At 37.0% G+C, this 18,582-nt stretch overlaps 1 protein-coding gene across 1 annotated transcript in view; it reads left to right on the top strand.

The window, feature by feature from the left end:
- Positions 1-3,062: 3,062 nt before the first annotated feature.
- Positions 3,063-18,582, top strand: part of ccdc33 (coiled-coil domain containing 33) — a 31,015-nt gene continuing 15,495 nt past the window's right edge. The window contains exon 1 of the mRNA XM_053512267.1: positions 3,063-3,121. Within this exon, the coding sequence (XP_053368242.1) occupies positions 3,101-3,121 (21 nt within the window). The 5' untranslated portion in view covers positions 3,063-3,100. The remainder of the gene's footprint in view (positions 3,122-18,582) is intronic.

The following is an 18,582-nucleotide window of genomic DNA, read 5'->3' as shown; positions in this document are numbered from 1 at the left end:
AGTCTTTTTCTGAAATAAAGAAATGTACTAATCTCTCTGCCAAAAAAGTTCATTTTATGTAGAGAAGTTACGTTTATGAATGAAGTAACTATAACTTTTGAAAAAGTTACATTTATAAATGAAGACAATAAACAAACAAGTTCTCCTCAAAAACATTTACCATCCTTGAAACCATACATTACCATTTATTTTTGTTGTACTTTTATTTCCCCAATTAAAAGACAGAAACAAAAATTAAATAAATAAAAGAATGCATTTTTAATAACTTAAGTTTAAAAACTGTATAAACCTATTTGCTAACCATGTGAAAATTTGACAATTGTTTGACAAAGTGACCAAAATTTTATATTTTAATGTCAATAAAGAATATGTTCCCTAAATATTTTCTACAGGGCCACAAAAGTGTGTTTGAGCTCACCAAGATAGTTCAAGTTTAGCGCATAGATGAGGCCAAACAACATGGAACATTCTTGTGCGACTGATAGAAACTCAGTAAATCACAATCCCGATTTCATGTGATGGCTAAAGACAGTCCTCTTCCTACCTGAGGACAAACAGGGCCATCGTGCACCTCACAAGTTCTGCCTGAGCTTCATCTTTCTGAACAACCTAATAAAAGAAAGCACATTTGTTAGACAAGTTGCTATATTTGGCAAAACAGTGTCTGATGTATGCATGTAAAAATCACTTAATGCTCCCTATAAGTGCAAAAAAAAAAAAACACCTAGGATTAAGGTTAAGGATCAAGTTAAATGTAATTATGTCAATGAATAGGCAAAAACAACTGACATACATACACACACACACATTATATATTACATTATATTGCCAAAAGTATTGGCTCGCCTCCCTTTCCATGCATACAATATAAACTTGAGTAACATTCACTTCTTGATCTTTAATTAATTTTAATATGATGTTGGCCTTTTGCAGCTATAACAGCTTCAACTCTTTTGTGAAGTCTTTCCACAAGGTTTAGGAACATGTATGTAACTAATGTTAATACAAACTATGATTAAAAAAAAAAATGTGTAAAGATTGTGCTGCAGCTGATAATGCCACTGACCATATTTGTGAAGATGAAGGGGCAAAGGTAGTTGTGTGGTTTTTGGATGTTGGTATACTGATTAAAACCTTACAGGTTTAAACCCCAGCACCACCCAGCTGCCACCTGGACCTTTGAGCAATGCTAATTTATCAATTCAGTAACATTTTTCAGTTCTAAGGTTGAAATGCCTTATAAACAAATGCTTACCAGTGCTTAATCAGTTGGTCCACATCTTGCACTAAATACACTATAAGACATTTCAGAAGATACTCTCTTCATACAGAACATTCACCTCCAGGATCTGGACATGTAAAAACAAGCATAGTATTGTTGGTTATGTTAGGCTTGTGAAGCGTGATAAAATGAACATGGCAGACATTGAAACCTGTATTCAGACAGCATACACTAATCTGTGAACAAGTTAAATTAAAATGTTTATTCTGCTAGTTATGTGTTAATTTAGTGCGTCACAGCCAACTTGATTTGGATGACTTGCCCAGCTCCTGTGGCTTCCATTCCCAATATTACATTTGACACCAAGCTAATTTCTGCTTTTTTGAGCAAGTACATACCAGATCAAAAACTTGAAGATGAAGATATCATCTCAGGTCTTCTCTCTGACCATTCCTCCCTTGTTTCTGATTATCTCAATTAATTTGTAGTGTTGCTTGTTCTTAGCAAATCTTAATTATAGTGTGTATAGAAAGAATTGCCCCACCCCCCCACAGACACACCTTTAAAATAAATGCATTTTGTTGTTTTGCAATTGCTCACTACTGATAATACAATAAACCCATGAACATAATTCAGTTTAGCAGGATAATTGAAATTATTCTCTAATATTATCAGATTTCACTTTTTTCAGTGTATTATGTTACGTCATACAGTATACCTCGTCATCTGACTCCCTGACCATTCTTCCAGAAGTGCATTTATAAGGTCAGACACTGATGTTGGACGAGAAGGCTTGGCTTGCAATCTGTGCCTTAAATCATTCCAAAGGTATTCTATCAAGTTGAGGTCAGGACTCTGTGCAGGCCAGTCAAGTTCTTCCACACCAAACTAGCTCATCATGTCTTTATGGATCTTGCTTTGTGCACTGGTGCAGAGTCATTTTGAAACTAACTAACTACCTAACATAGAACTAACTATAGCTGGAAAAGCTATAATTCTATCTTTCATAGTTGTTACAATGGATAAATCAACCTGCAGTTGCATTGGTAATCATTTAAGCCTGTGATTTAGTCTCAATATTATGTCGCTTGACTTTGTAGTGAGTCAAATAGAAAGTAGTGGTGGCAAGTAAGTGATGCATACTTGCACGCTACTTTGTTATAACTGTTGAAGTGACTACAAAGGCAGTAGCAGGGGACAAATGTCCTTTTATTGACTTTAATATTCTCCAAAAACCCTTTAAAACATTCAAACCACTAACGCCACTATGTCAGTACTGTATCTTTACCTTTGTGCTCACATGACAGAAGCAATGTGTCAGCTTTTAATTGCACTACATAGCATGCTTTGCTAAAAATCTGGTCTAAAATAAGGTTGCATAGTGGTCTTCAAAATTTCAAAAGCTTTGTTATGGACAATATTGTGTGCTATAATTATTTGCCAAAATGAGTAAATGTCCTCATAACTGTGTATTTATGCTAAATAGGGTATGGTTAGTTCTAATGTAAGCAAGGTAGAGGAGGCAAGATTAGGCTATACCTGTGCTCAAACTGTTCAAAGAAAAACATTTTGCATTTGTAAAATACAATCTAAAAATGTTACAGTAAGGGGATTAAAAAATAGGAACATGTTAGTAATTCCAGTCTTTGCAATGTATCAGAAAATCAGGTCTTTGTTAATGCTATGAATTATTTAGGAGTAAATTTTCACATATTCATCTAAATACTAAGTCACATACTGTTTGTGTGTTTATGTGAACAGTTTCAGGGGGGCTGAAGAGGATAGGACTGGTAGGTGGAGAAGCCAGGCAGTAATACGCTGTGCTCTGCAATCCACATACAACCCTTTCTGGTAGGAAAACCTCAGTGGAGCACATGGATGTTGAAGGCCACAGAGAGGGTAAGCTGTTTCATAGCTACTGCAGACAAGTGAAATCATCAGTAATGTTCTGTGAGATGAGGGCAGTCAGTAAATTATACAGGGCATAGCCAGACATCCTGGTGGATTTGACATTTCTACAGAAATGTACAACTGGTTTGACCCTTATTCTTATCTTTTTCTATTTTGGCTGCGCTCCAGTACTGCACATTTGGAGTAAACAAATTCCTTTTATAGTATTTCCACAATTTTAATGCAAAATGTGATAATTTGAAGTGGTTTAAGTTATGGTTGAAAAAAACCTTGAAAACAGATAAAACTCAACCTAAAGTTTAATGTACGCAAAATAATGTACATTATGTATCAAGCACAACTGAGTGGAAAAAAAGCAGCATATATTTTTAACTATTTCCAAAACAAATATTTTTTGTAAAAGGTTGTTGTACCACAAATACAAATCAAACTTGCTTTGAAGTTTATAACATCTACAAATGAACTGGATGAGATTTTGGCTAGATGTTTATTAAACTAAAAATGGTCTTTAGTAGATAAAGACTGTTCATATCATTACTCGCAATATGCATTTTTTTTTTTATTATTGACAAAGTGGACAAAAGAAAGTAAAAAAATTCCACACTATGATTGCTTATGACAGCTCTTTACCGAATGTTAATTGAGCAAGTATTGTTCTCTTCACTGTGAGCTTAGAAAGACTGACAGATGAAGTGAGATTGAGAAAGAAAGTGTGTGATGGAAAATCTATTCGTGTGAAATTGGTTTGTCTTGATCTGCGAGTCCACACTCTGAATGGGCTCCTGTGTTGATGATAATTGCAGTGTGTGGGTCTGATTATTCCAGCCTCATGGTTTCTGCCTGTTAAATGACAGAATAATTACCCACTGAGCTTAATGGCTCTCTCAACAAGAGCAGAGGGAATGATTGCGCTGGATTTGCTCTTGATGTGTCAGGAATGCTGATCGAGTCGGGAGACAATGGTGTTACATCTCAGACAGGCGCAACATTCCAAAATATCTGCTCACTTCAGCTCCTTTGTCAGCTTTATGTATTTCCTCAAGGCTGAAAAGTAAACCTATTGGCTCTAGGTAAAGTCAGGGGGCTGGGCTTATGTCCTTGACAAGCTAGTATAAAGATGTCAGGTGTGTTGCTAAGCAGCCTGGAAACACATTTGACCACTATCGGTGATGGGGTGTTGGCTGTGGAATTGTAGTGAAGAAAATGTTTTTCATCTTTAGTGTTCTTCTATCGCTATTTTAATCAAAGCAGTCTGGGCCATGTGCAACTTAAAATGATTGCAACTTAATATTATTATTTATTTTTTTTGGACAGAGGCTATGGCTGTATGAAGAACATACCTGTAGGAGGTGTCATTTATAGCAGTTATTAGTAACAATCATAGATGTCTCATGTCCAGTCCTCTTTGGTTGGGTGTTCCCTTGGTGCAGCATAAATAGAAATATGAGAAAAGCAATTAATAAAGGAATATTTCTGGTCCAAGTTTTGACCAAGCAGATCAGTTAGACCCAATTATCATAAAAATTTTATCCAGCTTGATGTGGAGAATTTGCACAAAAATTACTCACAGAAAGTAACTCAAACTTTTCTTCAATGGAATGAGGATTATGAACTGAATAGTAAATAGGGATTATGTCTAATTACCTTTAATCAGTCACAGCTTAACCTTCACACGTTTGCGTCTCCTGAATTATGCTTAAAAGCGTAAATTAAGGTATCTTCTATTTCACATGCAAGATTGAAGTGAATGACTCCAACTGCATAACCATTTAAACCATCCAAATAAAAGTTCCTATAAATCAAGACATCCTTTATTTTTTACAAAATGTTTAAGATATCTGGGTTTATGTAATTAAATAGGTTGATATGTCCCATGTTTGTAATTTCTGTATCTTAATTATGTTTCTGTGCGCTGTGTCTTACTGGCATGCAGATGTTTTTATAAATATAGCAGATGGTCCATCAAAAGAGGTTCTGGCACATTCCTGCATGCCTTCATCTTATCTTAAGCTTTTTTAGCACCTGGATCAGGTAAGCGTGTACACCCCTCCAACATGTAAAGTAGTTATGTTACAGTGTTCCATAGATGATAATATTTCATAAACCCAAACTTCAAAACAAAATGGCAGTTAATCGATACATTCTCTAAATTCCCCCTAGTTGTGTGTCTGTGTGTGTGTGTGTGTGTGGTTGGGTTGGGGGGGGGGGGGTTGGGGGGGGGGGGGGTATTGCTTTGTAGTGCACTGACCTTCCATTCAGGGTTTATAACTGGCTCAAGCCCAGTTTTCCTGGAATAGGCTTTGGCTCAACTCTAACTGTGATCTGGATAAAGTGGTTACTGACAATGAATGATGTCTTATATTGGCTGAGTAAAGCTTCATGATTAGTTTCAGTCAGTAAAAAAATCACACACTCATGTACAGTTCCATAAGCTTCATCAAATCTGCTTATAGTCAGCATCACAGGGTTCAGCGATACAATTCATCCTCCTTATTCCTGACATCAGGTTTTGGTCTTAAGTCACTGTGGATAGGCAGGTCTAATATATCATTAGTTAAGGGAGACCTACAGGCTGCTGGAGTCAGTATGTTCATCATTGGCTCTGAGGTGCTTTGTCAGAAGGATTGAGCAAGAGAACTCGCCTCAGGGGCAATCCATCAAACCTGGATTTGTGCTGGGTTTATAGAAGGAAATGAATAAACCATGCTCTCTAGAACCCTCTGAGGTGGGTAACTACAGGGGCAGTAGTTTAATGGCATCTTGAACTGTGGTGAGCTATGTGTAAAAAAAACAATGCAATATTTTATTTATACTGTAGGAGCAGTAAAACAATGATCAAGTAGAATTTATAGCAAAACATTTTTTTACACAGGTTCTCTGGTTTATGCTTTTCACTGTTGCAATATCTGGTGCTAATTAGCCTTATACTGATTCCCTTGAGTTTCTTGTTCTCAATGATAAATACACAGTGCCTCCTCCAGACCCTTCCAGCATCAGTTGACTCAGGATCGATTCTCAGCAAATTGACAGTAAACATGCAGAAGATATATTCTGAAGACTTTACTGTGACTCACAGAGAATGACTGGAATGGCAGATGGCTGCTCCTGGCTGGAGGACAATTTAAGAGCAAAGTATGTCTATACCATATAAATAAAAAAAGAAAGAAAGAAAGAAAGAAAAAGTGTGACAGATATTTCTGTTTTTCTGCTTTATCCTGTTTTGTCCTTTGGCTGTCAGTCACTAACCAAAGCCCACAGAGCAGAGGAGATGTGAGTTTACACATGATTGGGCTTCTCTGTGCCAGTCTGCACAGCTTCCCTGCACCAGGGCTAGCAAACTCCACAACATAAATTATTCATCACTCGCACTGCGGCCAGAGCGCTCTCGGCACTATAATTTCACTCTCTGCTCTGAATTATAATGGTCATCATTAGCTATGGCAATTTCATAGTTTTTTTTACTCTGAAGAATAATAGTAGCAAGGTAAATGGACGATTAAAAACAATTACAATGATTGTAGTTACATTTGTCAAAAGGAATTATACAAGAGACATCAACGAAATGATTGCAGGATGGCCTGGTTATTCATCAAACTCCTAACCAGCAGCATGTCGTGTACTGATGAAGCCATGCTCAGGGGTCACTAGGACCCTACTGTAGCTAGCACTTCTTTATGGCCCCTATAAACATTGATTGGTTCAGTGTTGTGATATTGAAGCACACTCTGGAGAACACAGATCTGTAATCAAACGTGCAGTGTATCCTTGTGAAACCTCGCTTCATCACCTGGCCATCACAAAAACCACACAGACAGATGGCCACATTTAAACACCACGTATTACTATCACAAGAAGTGATAATATTTAGAGACTTCATTTATTTACTTCCTCCCTGTGGGTGCAATGGTTATAACTAGTATTCTATTTAATCTGAAATGTATCGGTAATCTTATTTCTGTCTGGTCCCAGCATCTTCCTGGATATAACTATATAAACATAATTGCTTTAAACAGACGTATTATTATTTGATTGCACCTTGCAATATGTGTGTGTGTGTGTGTGTGTATGGGTCTGTGTGTGGGTCTGTGTGTGTGGCGTTCACACTTCAGCCCCACAGGGCAGTACCCTCAGGAGAACAAGTCTATGTTACCATGGTGCGGAAACTCAGCCTCCTCCCCAGACTCCCTTTCTTCTCCTTCACTAGCTTTGAGTTTAGTACTTCCTGCTTCCAGCCACATAATGTCTGTCTCATCTAAACAATAGCTTAGATTAGAAACACTTTTATGGTCGAAAAGCACTTTGGCATGTTTAGGCGATAGTAATGCTGCATTGCCAGGTAATGGTGTAATTTGGCACTGTGCATGTCCTGTAAACGGCTTGCACCTTGTCACAGCATCACTGTGCCCTGAACCCTGCGCTTGAAACAATTTTAAATAAATTACCTGTTTAATCTAGTTGTATGTCAGGAGTGTATTCTACTGATTGGATGCCTGACCTCATTTTCTGTCTGGCAGTGGTTCGTTATTGCAGTAAAAGGCTAATTTAATATATTTCGTCTTGCAGTTTCCCATTTAGTGAGTTCATTCATTGATCTGCCACATACCAGGAAGTATTGAATATCAGATGAGCCTAAAATGAACCCTTTTTTTTCTTTTTTGCTGTCTGCTTCTTTGTCTCTTTGCCTCCTTTTTAGTTTTAGGTCAATTTCATATTTTTCCATCACTCCCTGAGTTACACTATTTGTCACTCATCAATATTTTTTTCTTTTCTCTGGTTCTTATTTTCAGGTACTGTTGCAGTCCATTGAAAATCAACTGAAAGATCGAGTTGAAAGATCTTTATTAGCTGTTACTAATATTGTTGCTGATTATGATTCAAAGTGCTTTGACTAAATTCATCAGTACTAATATATGTTGTAGATGAGTATGCTCTTCTGCAAGAGCTTAGAGCTCAAAGCTGCATTAAAACATCTTATCATACCTCATGCTAATGCATTTAAGGTCCATGACATCACTTAACAGGGAAAATGTATAATGATCCATAGCTGCAGGCACATAAATGAGCTGCCTGAAAGCTTGGAGGCAGCAGTGGGAGGGGTCTGAGGGTTCTCTGAGGGCTTAGGACTGGATTTCATTTGTGCTTCAAGTGTGTACTTGTGGCACTCATATTGGACTAGAACATAGAGATTTTGGAAGATTTCTCTCTCCAGTGCTCTTTGCAAATCTGTTTACTATCATGAGCTATTGACCGGAATAATAATTGAAGCCAGCATCCACTGTCTCTTAATTAAATTTTCTTCCCACTGTATGTTGACTCGCATTCTTTCTTACAGAATGATGATCATGCACTTCCATTAACTCAATGTGATTGTAATGAAAACTACTTCTTTGAACCCCTTAAGATTTAATTAGCTATTTTATGTTTGCCAAAGGTGTATTGATCCATCTTTTTTACTGTACAATACTGTGTAATAGATTGCAGGAAACCTGTTTTGGTACAAATAGAGTAAAAAAAAAACGTATTGAAACAGGTCCAGTCCAGTGTAAGATTGAAGTGGAGATGTGTATTACGTATGCTTGTAAGATGCATTAACATTTGTGAGCATGATTGTGTATATGTGGGGGCACATCTAGTACAGTATGTGTGCATGTCTACAACTAATCTGGATTATCATGTGCATTTTCAAAACCCATCAAGCACCATGATGAAACATGGAAATCAAGACTACAACTTGCAGGGGAGAAGTTCCAGAGCCTGCACTCAATGTAGAGTTGCCAGCCTCAAAAATCACAACAAAAATATACAGAAATATATTATATAATAATTATGGATAGAAAATAGATCACTAGTTCCACTGTTCTAGTAGATAATGGCAAAGGCTACATACATAGATGTAACCAGACTGATTGGATTTTAATAACTGATGGAATTATTTTAGTTCAGCTAAGTGACAGAGCATATTAGCAGACAGCATTTGATCAAATGTGGCCCTATTGCCTGTACTGTAGATGCCTATAGACAAAGTTCCTGCTGTTTACACTGGGCTACTCCTAGTAAATCCCACATCATAAGTACCCACATTTTTCAGTTCCTATTGTGTTTGCAGACTACTGGTCTGTTCATCTGGATTATTATTTATGTAAACTTACCAGTCAGTTCATTAGCTACACCTTGCTAGTACAGGGAGGACCCCTTTTTGCCATCAGAACTGCCTTAATGGCATAGATTCAACAATATGCTAAATTGTTACATATTAACATGATAGCATCAGAGATCTGCTGCAGTTTTGTCGATTGCACATTCACAGTTCAAATTTCCTGTTTCACCACATCCTAAAGGTGCTCTATTGAATCTATTGAATCTGGTGACTGTGGGGGCAAATTAGATACAGGGAACTCACTGCCATGTTCAAGCCACCAATTAAAAAATGGTAGGTTTAGCTTTGTGACATGACATGTTACCCTGGTGGTTATAATGGGTTGGACATGGTAAGCACAATACTTACAGTAGGTAGGCTGTGGCATTTAAACAATACACTGGTTATAAGGAAAATATCCCACACATATTACACCAATCTATTGATAACTTTTTATAACTATTGATACAATGCAGAATGGATCAATGGTTTCATGTTGGTTACATCAAATTCTGACCCTACCATCCAAATGTTGCAACAGAAATTAGAACTCATTAGACCAGCCAACTTTTTTTCCAGTCCGCTATTATACAAGTTTGGTGAGCCCATGTAAATTGTAGTCTTAGTTCCCTGTCCTTAGCTGGCAAGAGTTGCACCCAGGGTGGTCTTCTGCTGCTGAAACCCATCTGCTTCAAGTATGTGTTCAATGTGTTCTGTGTTCAGAGAAGCACTTTGGCATACCTCGGTTGCAACAAGATGCTATTTGAATTACACTTTTATACTCTTTTTATCAGCTCAAACCAGTCTGGCAATTCTCCTCTGACCTCAACAACACCCAGGGAACTTTCACTTAATATATATTTTTTTCTTTTTCAGTGCTTTTTTTTTTATTAATCCTAGAGATGGTTAAGTGTGAAAATCCAGATCAGCAGTTTTGGGAAGAATCCCAAAGATGTAACCTACAGTGGAAAACAGACAGGAGACTTACAGAAGGACATGCTTTTTGATTCACGTCATTACATTATGTACAGTATGAAATACCTACAAAATCTAGATGTATTGGAAATGCTGCTTTTGTGTGTGTGTGTGTGTGTGTGTGTGTGTGTGTGTGTGTGTGTGTGTGTGTGTGTGTGTGTTCATGCAAGTATTCACTTCACCCTTCAGATGTCTTTCACTATCCTTTCAGCAGGTCCTGACACACACACACACTGTGCTGCTAATAATAGTGAAGCTTGCCAAGCTGCACTATTGGAAGCGTGAAATCATGTTTTATTTATCTTTCTGATTCATTCCCAAATGGGTTTCCTGTGCCAGTGTTGTAACTGTAATCTCAGAATGACTGCTTGGCTGCCACCTTCACGTTTTCATTTTCTGACTGTGTGCTGTGGAATAAGTGTGTGTGTGTGTGTGTGTGTGTGTGTGTGCGCATGCATGCTCACCATCTCATCATTCAGCCAATCTCTAGAACAAAGAACTGCTCTCATAGTGGCTGTGTCTCTGTCAGTCACAGTCAAATATAAAACAGGATTGCTTCTTTTCTCTTTTCTACACTTCCTTTTTTATACCTGTCTCCTGTTTGCAATTTATCTGTCCATCTTGTCCTTTCTCTGTATTTGTGAATATAGAGAGGCTATGCTGCTGCATGTGCCCTGGGCGGCATGTGTCTATGTGATGTCTGTTTCGTTCCCACAGCCTCCTGAATCTGTCTTAACTCTCCTAGTTCTCACAGCTCAGGGCCAGCCTCAGGTCAGACACATTTCCTATAAACTCATTTATGATTCATTCATGCGTCAGTTTTTCACACTTTTCTCTTCACTTTGCCTTGCTTTGACTTTCCCTTATACATGGCATGCTTTCTGGTTGTATGTGAAGCCAGTAGTTTTGTACAGTTTGTACAGTCCTTTGTACATTACAGAACTGTCTCAGTGTTATAACAGAAACGTGATTAAGCAGTTAAGCAAAGAAAGCAGCCGAATGTTGATTTTTGTTTTATTTTTTATACTCCTTTGAAAATGCCTTGCTTACACAAACATGCACTCATACTCTTACACCCCAAAGAACACTGACTGGTCTTGCTAGGTGATGCGTCATCTCCTGCTCTCTCATTTGAAGCTAATGTGATTCCCACAGAGACAAAGCCATACTGATCTATCTGCTGAACTCTTTTTTCCTCATCCTGTGTACTTTGTGCCCTCCATTGATCTTTTGCTTAAACATATTCAGATGTTCAGCCTGTCACAATAAAGAACACAGTGCAACATCGTCCTTCCTGTGCAGGTACAGTAAACATGCATATTGCATAAGTAGCAGTCATCATCACCTGCACTGGAATGTGTATTTTGGCATGTTAGTGTGTGTACATGAGTGTGTGGAGGCAACAGGAATGGCCGGGCATGCTGGTCCTGTACCATCTGTGCCCAGTCAGTGCTGTGGCATGTCTCCATTTTCAGGACATTCTATAGCCAATCATATAGTAGTCACATAGCATGAGCTGCAAGAACGAAGACAATTCTGTTCTTTATACCTGGTCCAACCACAGTACGTGACATATATTATATTATTTATATCAACATTAAGAAACTAAATTAATGTTTGTACTTCGTTATCTAAAGATACAACAGACTGTAATTATTTTATATATATATATATATATATATAATATATATATATATATATTATATATATATATATATATATATATATATAATTAATGACCCAGTTTACCATTCTAAAAATGCATTTAAATTCAGTTTTTCTGTTTAATTTTTTTTATTTTACTTTAAAGTTTGCTTAAATCATGCATTTATTTGCATGACCAGAATCTCAGTACACTGTATAATTACCCCTTGTGATTAAACCAAAGAGCAAATCAATGCTGACTGTAAGAGTCGCTTTCACTATTGACATTTGTGTGAGCACTGAGTTGCTGGTGCTAGTGACATTTTGGTAGTTCTCAGGGGAGAGCTGCTCATGTGTAGCAGCCCATCTTTCACTCCTGATGTCTTCTCACTCCAATTGCATGCAGTTGGCATGCAAAACTGAGAATAACTACTTAGTATTCACAAAACTACATAGGATTCTTTCAAGCACCAAGTAAGGTGGGCTTCAGTAATAGTCATTAGTCATTAGCTGTAACAGGATTTTAAACATGTGTAATTAAAGTAGGAGAGTCATTAATTCTGAATGAGTTTAGTATGAGAGTCCTGACTACCAGCATCTGTCTGCCTCCAGCTTGGCTTGACTACCGTGCCCTCAGAATTTGAACTCAGAACCTTATGCCCTCACATCTTAACCTCTTCTTTGCTGTATACCTTTTTCTATCCCAACATAAACAGGCCAGCCTGAGGGCTCTGTGCCAAGCAGCAGGCCAAAGCCTTCTGCCTGCAGGGAATAGGCCATCTGTTATCCATGCCAGCCCTGCTGGTCTTCCAACCCATGCAGAACCGTACAGGCGCCATACACAATCACACCTCAGCTCAGAACAACAGCATTACCCCCAGGGACGAACAATCACTATGCCAGCTTGCCATGTCCACAGCCACTCTACCCACAGAGCCAGAGATATAGATAGTAATTTAGACATCGAAACACACTTGTATTCTTTTCTTGTTTTTCTTGATAGTGACATTGTACTGAATAGTACAATGTCACTATCTATGTCTCTTATATAATTATATAATTATCTTATTATCTTATATAATGTCTCTAATCATAATCAGTTGTTATTCATTGGAAACTATATTTAAAATTTATTCTTTGCATCCTAATAATCATACCTACTGAACTGAAATTTGTAGTCCTGTATACAATCATTGTTGACCGTGTGCAGGACTCTATTAGAAACCTTAAATATTTGTTTGTTTGTTAATTTAAACAATGTTAATCTACCAAGTCTGTAACTGAGATTTAGATTCATATGATTAACCACAAACAGGTTGCACTTTCAACACAAGACAAACAGAATAAAAAATGGAACTTTATGGAGCATGTTCTGCACAGGTTGTTGGGGAAATCACCTTTGGTTACAGCTTTTGCTAAATCAATATGTCCTGTGGGGATCCCATAAGGACTTTTAGCACTGTTTCATGTTACAGGTGGTGTCACTGCTTTTACTCCTGCAACAGCTTTGGTACTTAAATACCTGCAGCATCAGGTACAGACCAGACTTTAGTCAGAGAAGTAAGATGTGTGCTGTAATATTGCTGGCATTTAGCAAGAGAAACAATATCATCTCTGTCTCTATAAATTACTTATAGAAATAAATTATTAGCTACAAAAAGGATTCCAAACTTATAAAGCTTCAGTAGGCCAGTTTGGACATTTGGACATTTTCTCATCTACAGATTATTACAAAGTGTGCATACTCTTAAAGCAAAACAAGTACTCATACTGTAGCAGCATAGAAACTGCATCCTTTGAACTCCAATAGTTAAACAGGATAATCAAATAATGCAACATGCATTATTATTTGCAACATTTTGTCATTCTATTCTATTTCATCCTTTGAAATAAAAAAATAAACATTAACATTATGAAATTTTGTCAGCTTCTACCATATATAGTCCTGAGCTGTAATACAGGATACTGTATTTGAATTTTTGCATGGATCTTAGACAGAAGTAAGGTTATAACACTTTAGTCTGTTTAACTCTACAAGTGAGGAAACAGCATTTATTGAACATATTCCAGAGTGATTGCTGTGGAAAAGCACTGCAGACATTTTGACAGACAGTGTCTGATGTCTATTTCAGTCCAAAATGCAACCACTTGATCAAAACATGACCTTCACTGTGTGTAGAAATCAAACTGTTTTTAGTACGAGGTCCTTATTTAAAAGAGTACAAGACCATCTGTTCAAGAATTTGAATAACAAAATAACAAAATAAATAACATTTTACATTTTTTTATCTGTTTTTATCTGGTCATAATATGCTTTGGCAAAAAAAAAAAAAAAAAAATTATATATATATATATATATATATATATATATATATATATATATATATATATATATATATATATATAATGAGGAATATAATTGAGGAATCCTGCAGCATTATACTGTAGCATGAGTCTAGTCCAGCAGCAGAGAGGCCAGAAAGGCTTAAGACTAAAGTGTTTACAGTACCTCTACAGGTGCTCAAGGGAGAATTTTTTTTAAATGATTCTTTTTCTATTGTAATAATATATATATATTTTTTTCTGAGAATCTGTTGGTTTGTATATGTATATAACATATTGCTACCAATGAGAGATTTTTGGAATTGATCTTCTTTAAAACTGTTTTTCAAAAGTCCTAACATTTCACTCTCAGTCCTTTAAACAAATACATGATTTAGTATTAATGGTGTCATATATATGCTATGTTGCACAGGCTGGCTCACTGCGGACCATTTCAGACACGTCGCCCTCCGTCAGTCTTGTGCTGTGTCTCATTGGTTCAGAGGTTTGTAAACAAGAGCAATATCCACCAATCAAATCCCATCTGTCTTTTACCTCATTTCTTTCTCTTGCTGTTCATAAGGATTTTTCCTAATCACATGGCAATTAAATGTGCTCTTTTTTCCTAGAAGCCAAATAAACAATTTAGAAATACAGTAAAGGCCAAAATATAGGGTATAGTGTAATGTTTCAAATGATGTTTTTTGAAAGCAACAGTAATAAAACAACAGTGAAATAATGTATAATACAGGTAATTAAATTTTTCTAATACATATTTACTGTACAGCATAGTAAGATCTCTTAGCTGCGTTATAAGATTAGAAAAACCTAGCGTTCATCTATAGCCAAGTCTTCCACAGTAAAACACCTGATTGTGACAAGCTGCATGCCCTACACACACAGACACACACATGGTGTGAAGAGGGTAGTAAAGCTGTTTTATTGCCCTTTAATAATTTCTATACAGCATTATTATCTTAATGCAGCCATTTTTACGGGCTGCAGGGGACAAGGAGCAGTTTACTGTCTCTCTCCGGAGCACTCTTAGTCACAGTATCCATCTCCATCTGTCTCTCTTTCTCTCCCTCCCTTTACTAACCTCTCATTTCTCCTCAAAGTCCTTCATAACAATTTAATATGTAATTCTTTTTCCAAAACATTTGAATATTTAGCTTTCATTTTATCATATGTATCATTTGTGATGTCACTGTGTCGATTACATCAGCTACTTTGTTTACTCTACCCAATACAACAGGTAGAAGAACAATAGGCTGTAATGACGGAACAATTACCTGATTAGTAAAATCTTAAAAAAAATATTTGCAACACTGTTTTAAAATTGATAATTAGATGCAGATTTCAAAATAATAGCTCAAGTTTGGTCTACATGGTGTTCATGAGCATGCAGTTTAAAGCTCCAGCTCTGCTTGGCAGCCCCAAAGGAGGGTGAGGGTGGGCAACTGCGAATGTGGGGCTGGGTGCTGGAGTGTTAATTGTGTGTGAGAGTTGGATCTGAGACACAGTGGTGTGAAGTGAACAAACAGAATTGGAATGACACTAAATAATGGAAGATGAGCAGGGGGAGAAAAACAGGAGTACACTGTATGAAAGGAGTTAACATGTTAACGTTAAGCCCAGCTGTAAGCTGAAGCTTCTGAGGCACTTACAGTAATGCAGCGAGAGAGAGAACAGAGCTGATGAGTAAAATAATTTTTTTCCTTTTTTTTTTTACCATCCTTTTTTTTTCAGTTATAGATGAGTGGTCCCATTCGTGCCTTAAATGCAGAGGAAATCACTCAGAGGACTGTTATTGCAGCACTGAAATGTTTTTTTACCTGCCCCGGTTCATGAGGACCAGTGGTTGCAGACTCTATGTAATTATCTTTCTAGCCACGGTTTTGATTGCAGCTGTAAAACGAGAGACCAGGAAGGGGCAGAGCAGGTGTGTGAATAAGTACATGTGTGTGCATATGAGTGTGAAGGGGTGGGTGAGTGGGTGGGTGCAAATGCACTGCCTTGCAGATTAATTCACACTCTTGCCAGCTCACGCAAGTTAAGACATGGTTTTCATTAAAACTGAATTGTCTTAGATTGATTCATTGCATGATTTGTTATTTAGTCTTACCAGCCATGCAACATCTATCTTTCATTCACATATCCTTAAATTCACATTTGTCAAGAAAACTATTGTTGGACGATAATGTAATCTCAGCTTGCCCTTCAAAATCATACAGTATGCGTAGTGGTAATGCATTTTTCTTTAGAATTTCTACTAAACAAACCCCTATAGATATATGATGCCAGGCAAACAGGTGCTCAAATTTTTTTCCAGTTTCAAATTTCACATTAGTTCCCAAAATGATTCTGACAACCCGACAAATGCAGAAATACAGACATCTGTTGTGTGTAAAACGACTGGCAGCACAGGGTTTGAATGCAAATGCTGTGAAAGTGTTGTCGTCTAGCATGCAATCCCCATCTCTTTCATCATTTTCAGAATTTACATTCTCATCACAAAATGCATCATTTTATATATTCAACCAGATGTGTTATATAGAATCAGATAGAAAAAGGTCTAAGAGTTATAGTGGTATTTAAACATAGAAAAAAGAGAATGATGCAGAATGAGGCAATTTTAGAGTATACAGTATTGCTGAGCAGAACTTATAGCATAGCAATGTTTGTGTCAGACATTTTTTCGACAATGTACAATGTGTGTAGAGGTGTGTGTGCTTGAGTGAAAAGCATGTGCACATATTGTTTCTAAGCGCATGCTTGCCTCCATGTGTGCTCCTATGTTTTTGAGGCACACTCACTTGCTTGACTAATGAGGTGGACTGAGCCGGGGCATTGGGGGTTGAGCCATGTCTTTGTCAGACTACACACACTTATGCTTCCCCCTCACGCTGTGCTCCCTTCTCCCAGGGGAGACCTCTGAAACCTGTTAATTGAATCAAGTGCACATGGTGCCTCCCCAGCCCTGAGCCTCAGAAGAAGCCCGATTCAGGCTTTGATGCCTTTGTTTGGCTCAGCACTATGGACAGAGCCCAGAGACTTGCTGCTGCAACTGGTTGCTGATTTTGGAGTGAAGAGGTATTCTGGGTTTGTCATGTGCTCCTGAGGGATGTTAATAATGCCCCTGAATGTGCTTACAGTCCGTGCAGTGTGCTGGAGGATGAATGTATAGAATTAAAAACAACATGTACAGAACAATATAACTGTTGCCCTGCTCATTACTGTTTGGAAGAGGTTTACGGAATACAGATGAGCAGCAGCTCAATGAGACTGTAATAAATGATTCTGCACTGCTGCCATTTGTTTTTGACACGGCTGGCACAGAAGGTCAATCGTGTGTCTGGGGAGAAGCGTTCAGGTGGGAAAGGAATGACAGAAGAATGGTAAATGTTGTTAAATGTCTGTGGGTGGGTGTGGATGTGTGTCCGTGCATATCTGAGACTTTGATTAGACAGCTGCATGAGTTATTACCCTAGTTACCAGAAAGTCACATTGGTCACAAAATTTGTCCAAGTTCTTTAAACCAGATAACTGATTAGTTTGTGTTAGTTCAATTATATATGAATTATGGACATGTATTTATATACAGTTTTACCTTGTCATCTTTTTCATTCTTTTTTTTATATAATTTTAATTCTATATGTTTAATTAACATTTTTGACATATAAATAAATGGCATCAGAAAAGTATAAAAAATATATAAATTGTATTTATATATAATATAAATATATGACATCAATATAGATTTTTTTTTAAGTTGGTGTAAAAGTAATAAATATGACTATATTGTGTTAGTTAGTTTATTAGTAAGTAAGTTAGTTAGTTAGTTAGTTAGTTAGTTAGTTAGTTTTTTGTTTGTTTGTTTGTTTATTTATTTATTGATTTATGTTGTATTACCATTCTGACATTGTTAATAAAATAACATTTACTTCAACAGTTAGAGTGTACAGGGACATCATATAGAAACTATGTATAGTTATTTAAAAATGATTTTGTATAAACATACTTTTTAAGTAGATTTTTCTTATTTTACTGACTTCCTGTAGGGCACTTGCATTTACTTGCATTATTATGTTTTCTTTTAATTTACAACAGTCACATCAGTGAAATCTAATCTTATTTTCTTCCTGTGCAGAGAAATAAGTAAAGTTGACCTGCATAAGAGACCAAAAAAATGTAATGTGATGTAATTATGTACAACAGCTGGATCAGTTCTGCATCCGCTTATAATTACATTAGTTTAGAGTCTGGAAAGCCATTTCCAGCACACAGTGCCCATTTAGGGCAGAGTGCTGGTTGATGGAGCCTGGGTTTTAGTCTGGCAGCCTCTGCTCTCCTGGGCCGTAATTCCTTACTC

Source organism: Clarias gariepinus, chromosome 2 (assembly GCF_024256425.1).
Source record: "Clarias gariepinus isolate MV-2021 ecotype Netherlands chromosome 2, CGAR_prim_01v2, whole genome shotgun sequence".
Lineage (NCBI taxonomy): Eukaryota > Metazoa > Chordata > Actinopteri > Siluriformes > Clariidae > Clarias > Clarias gariepinus.
Note: the sequence above shows the minus strand (reverse complement) of the source record. Positions and strands in the feature narration are given on the sequence as shown.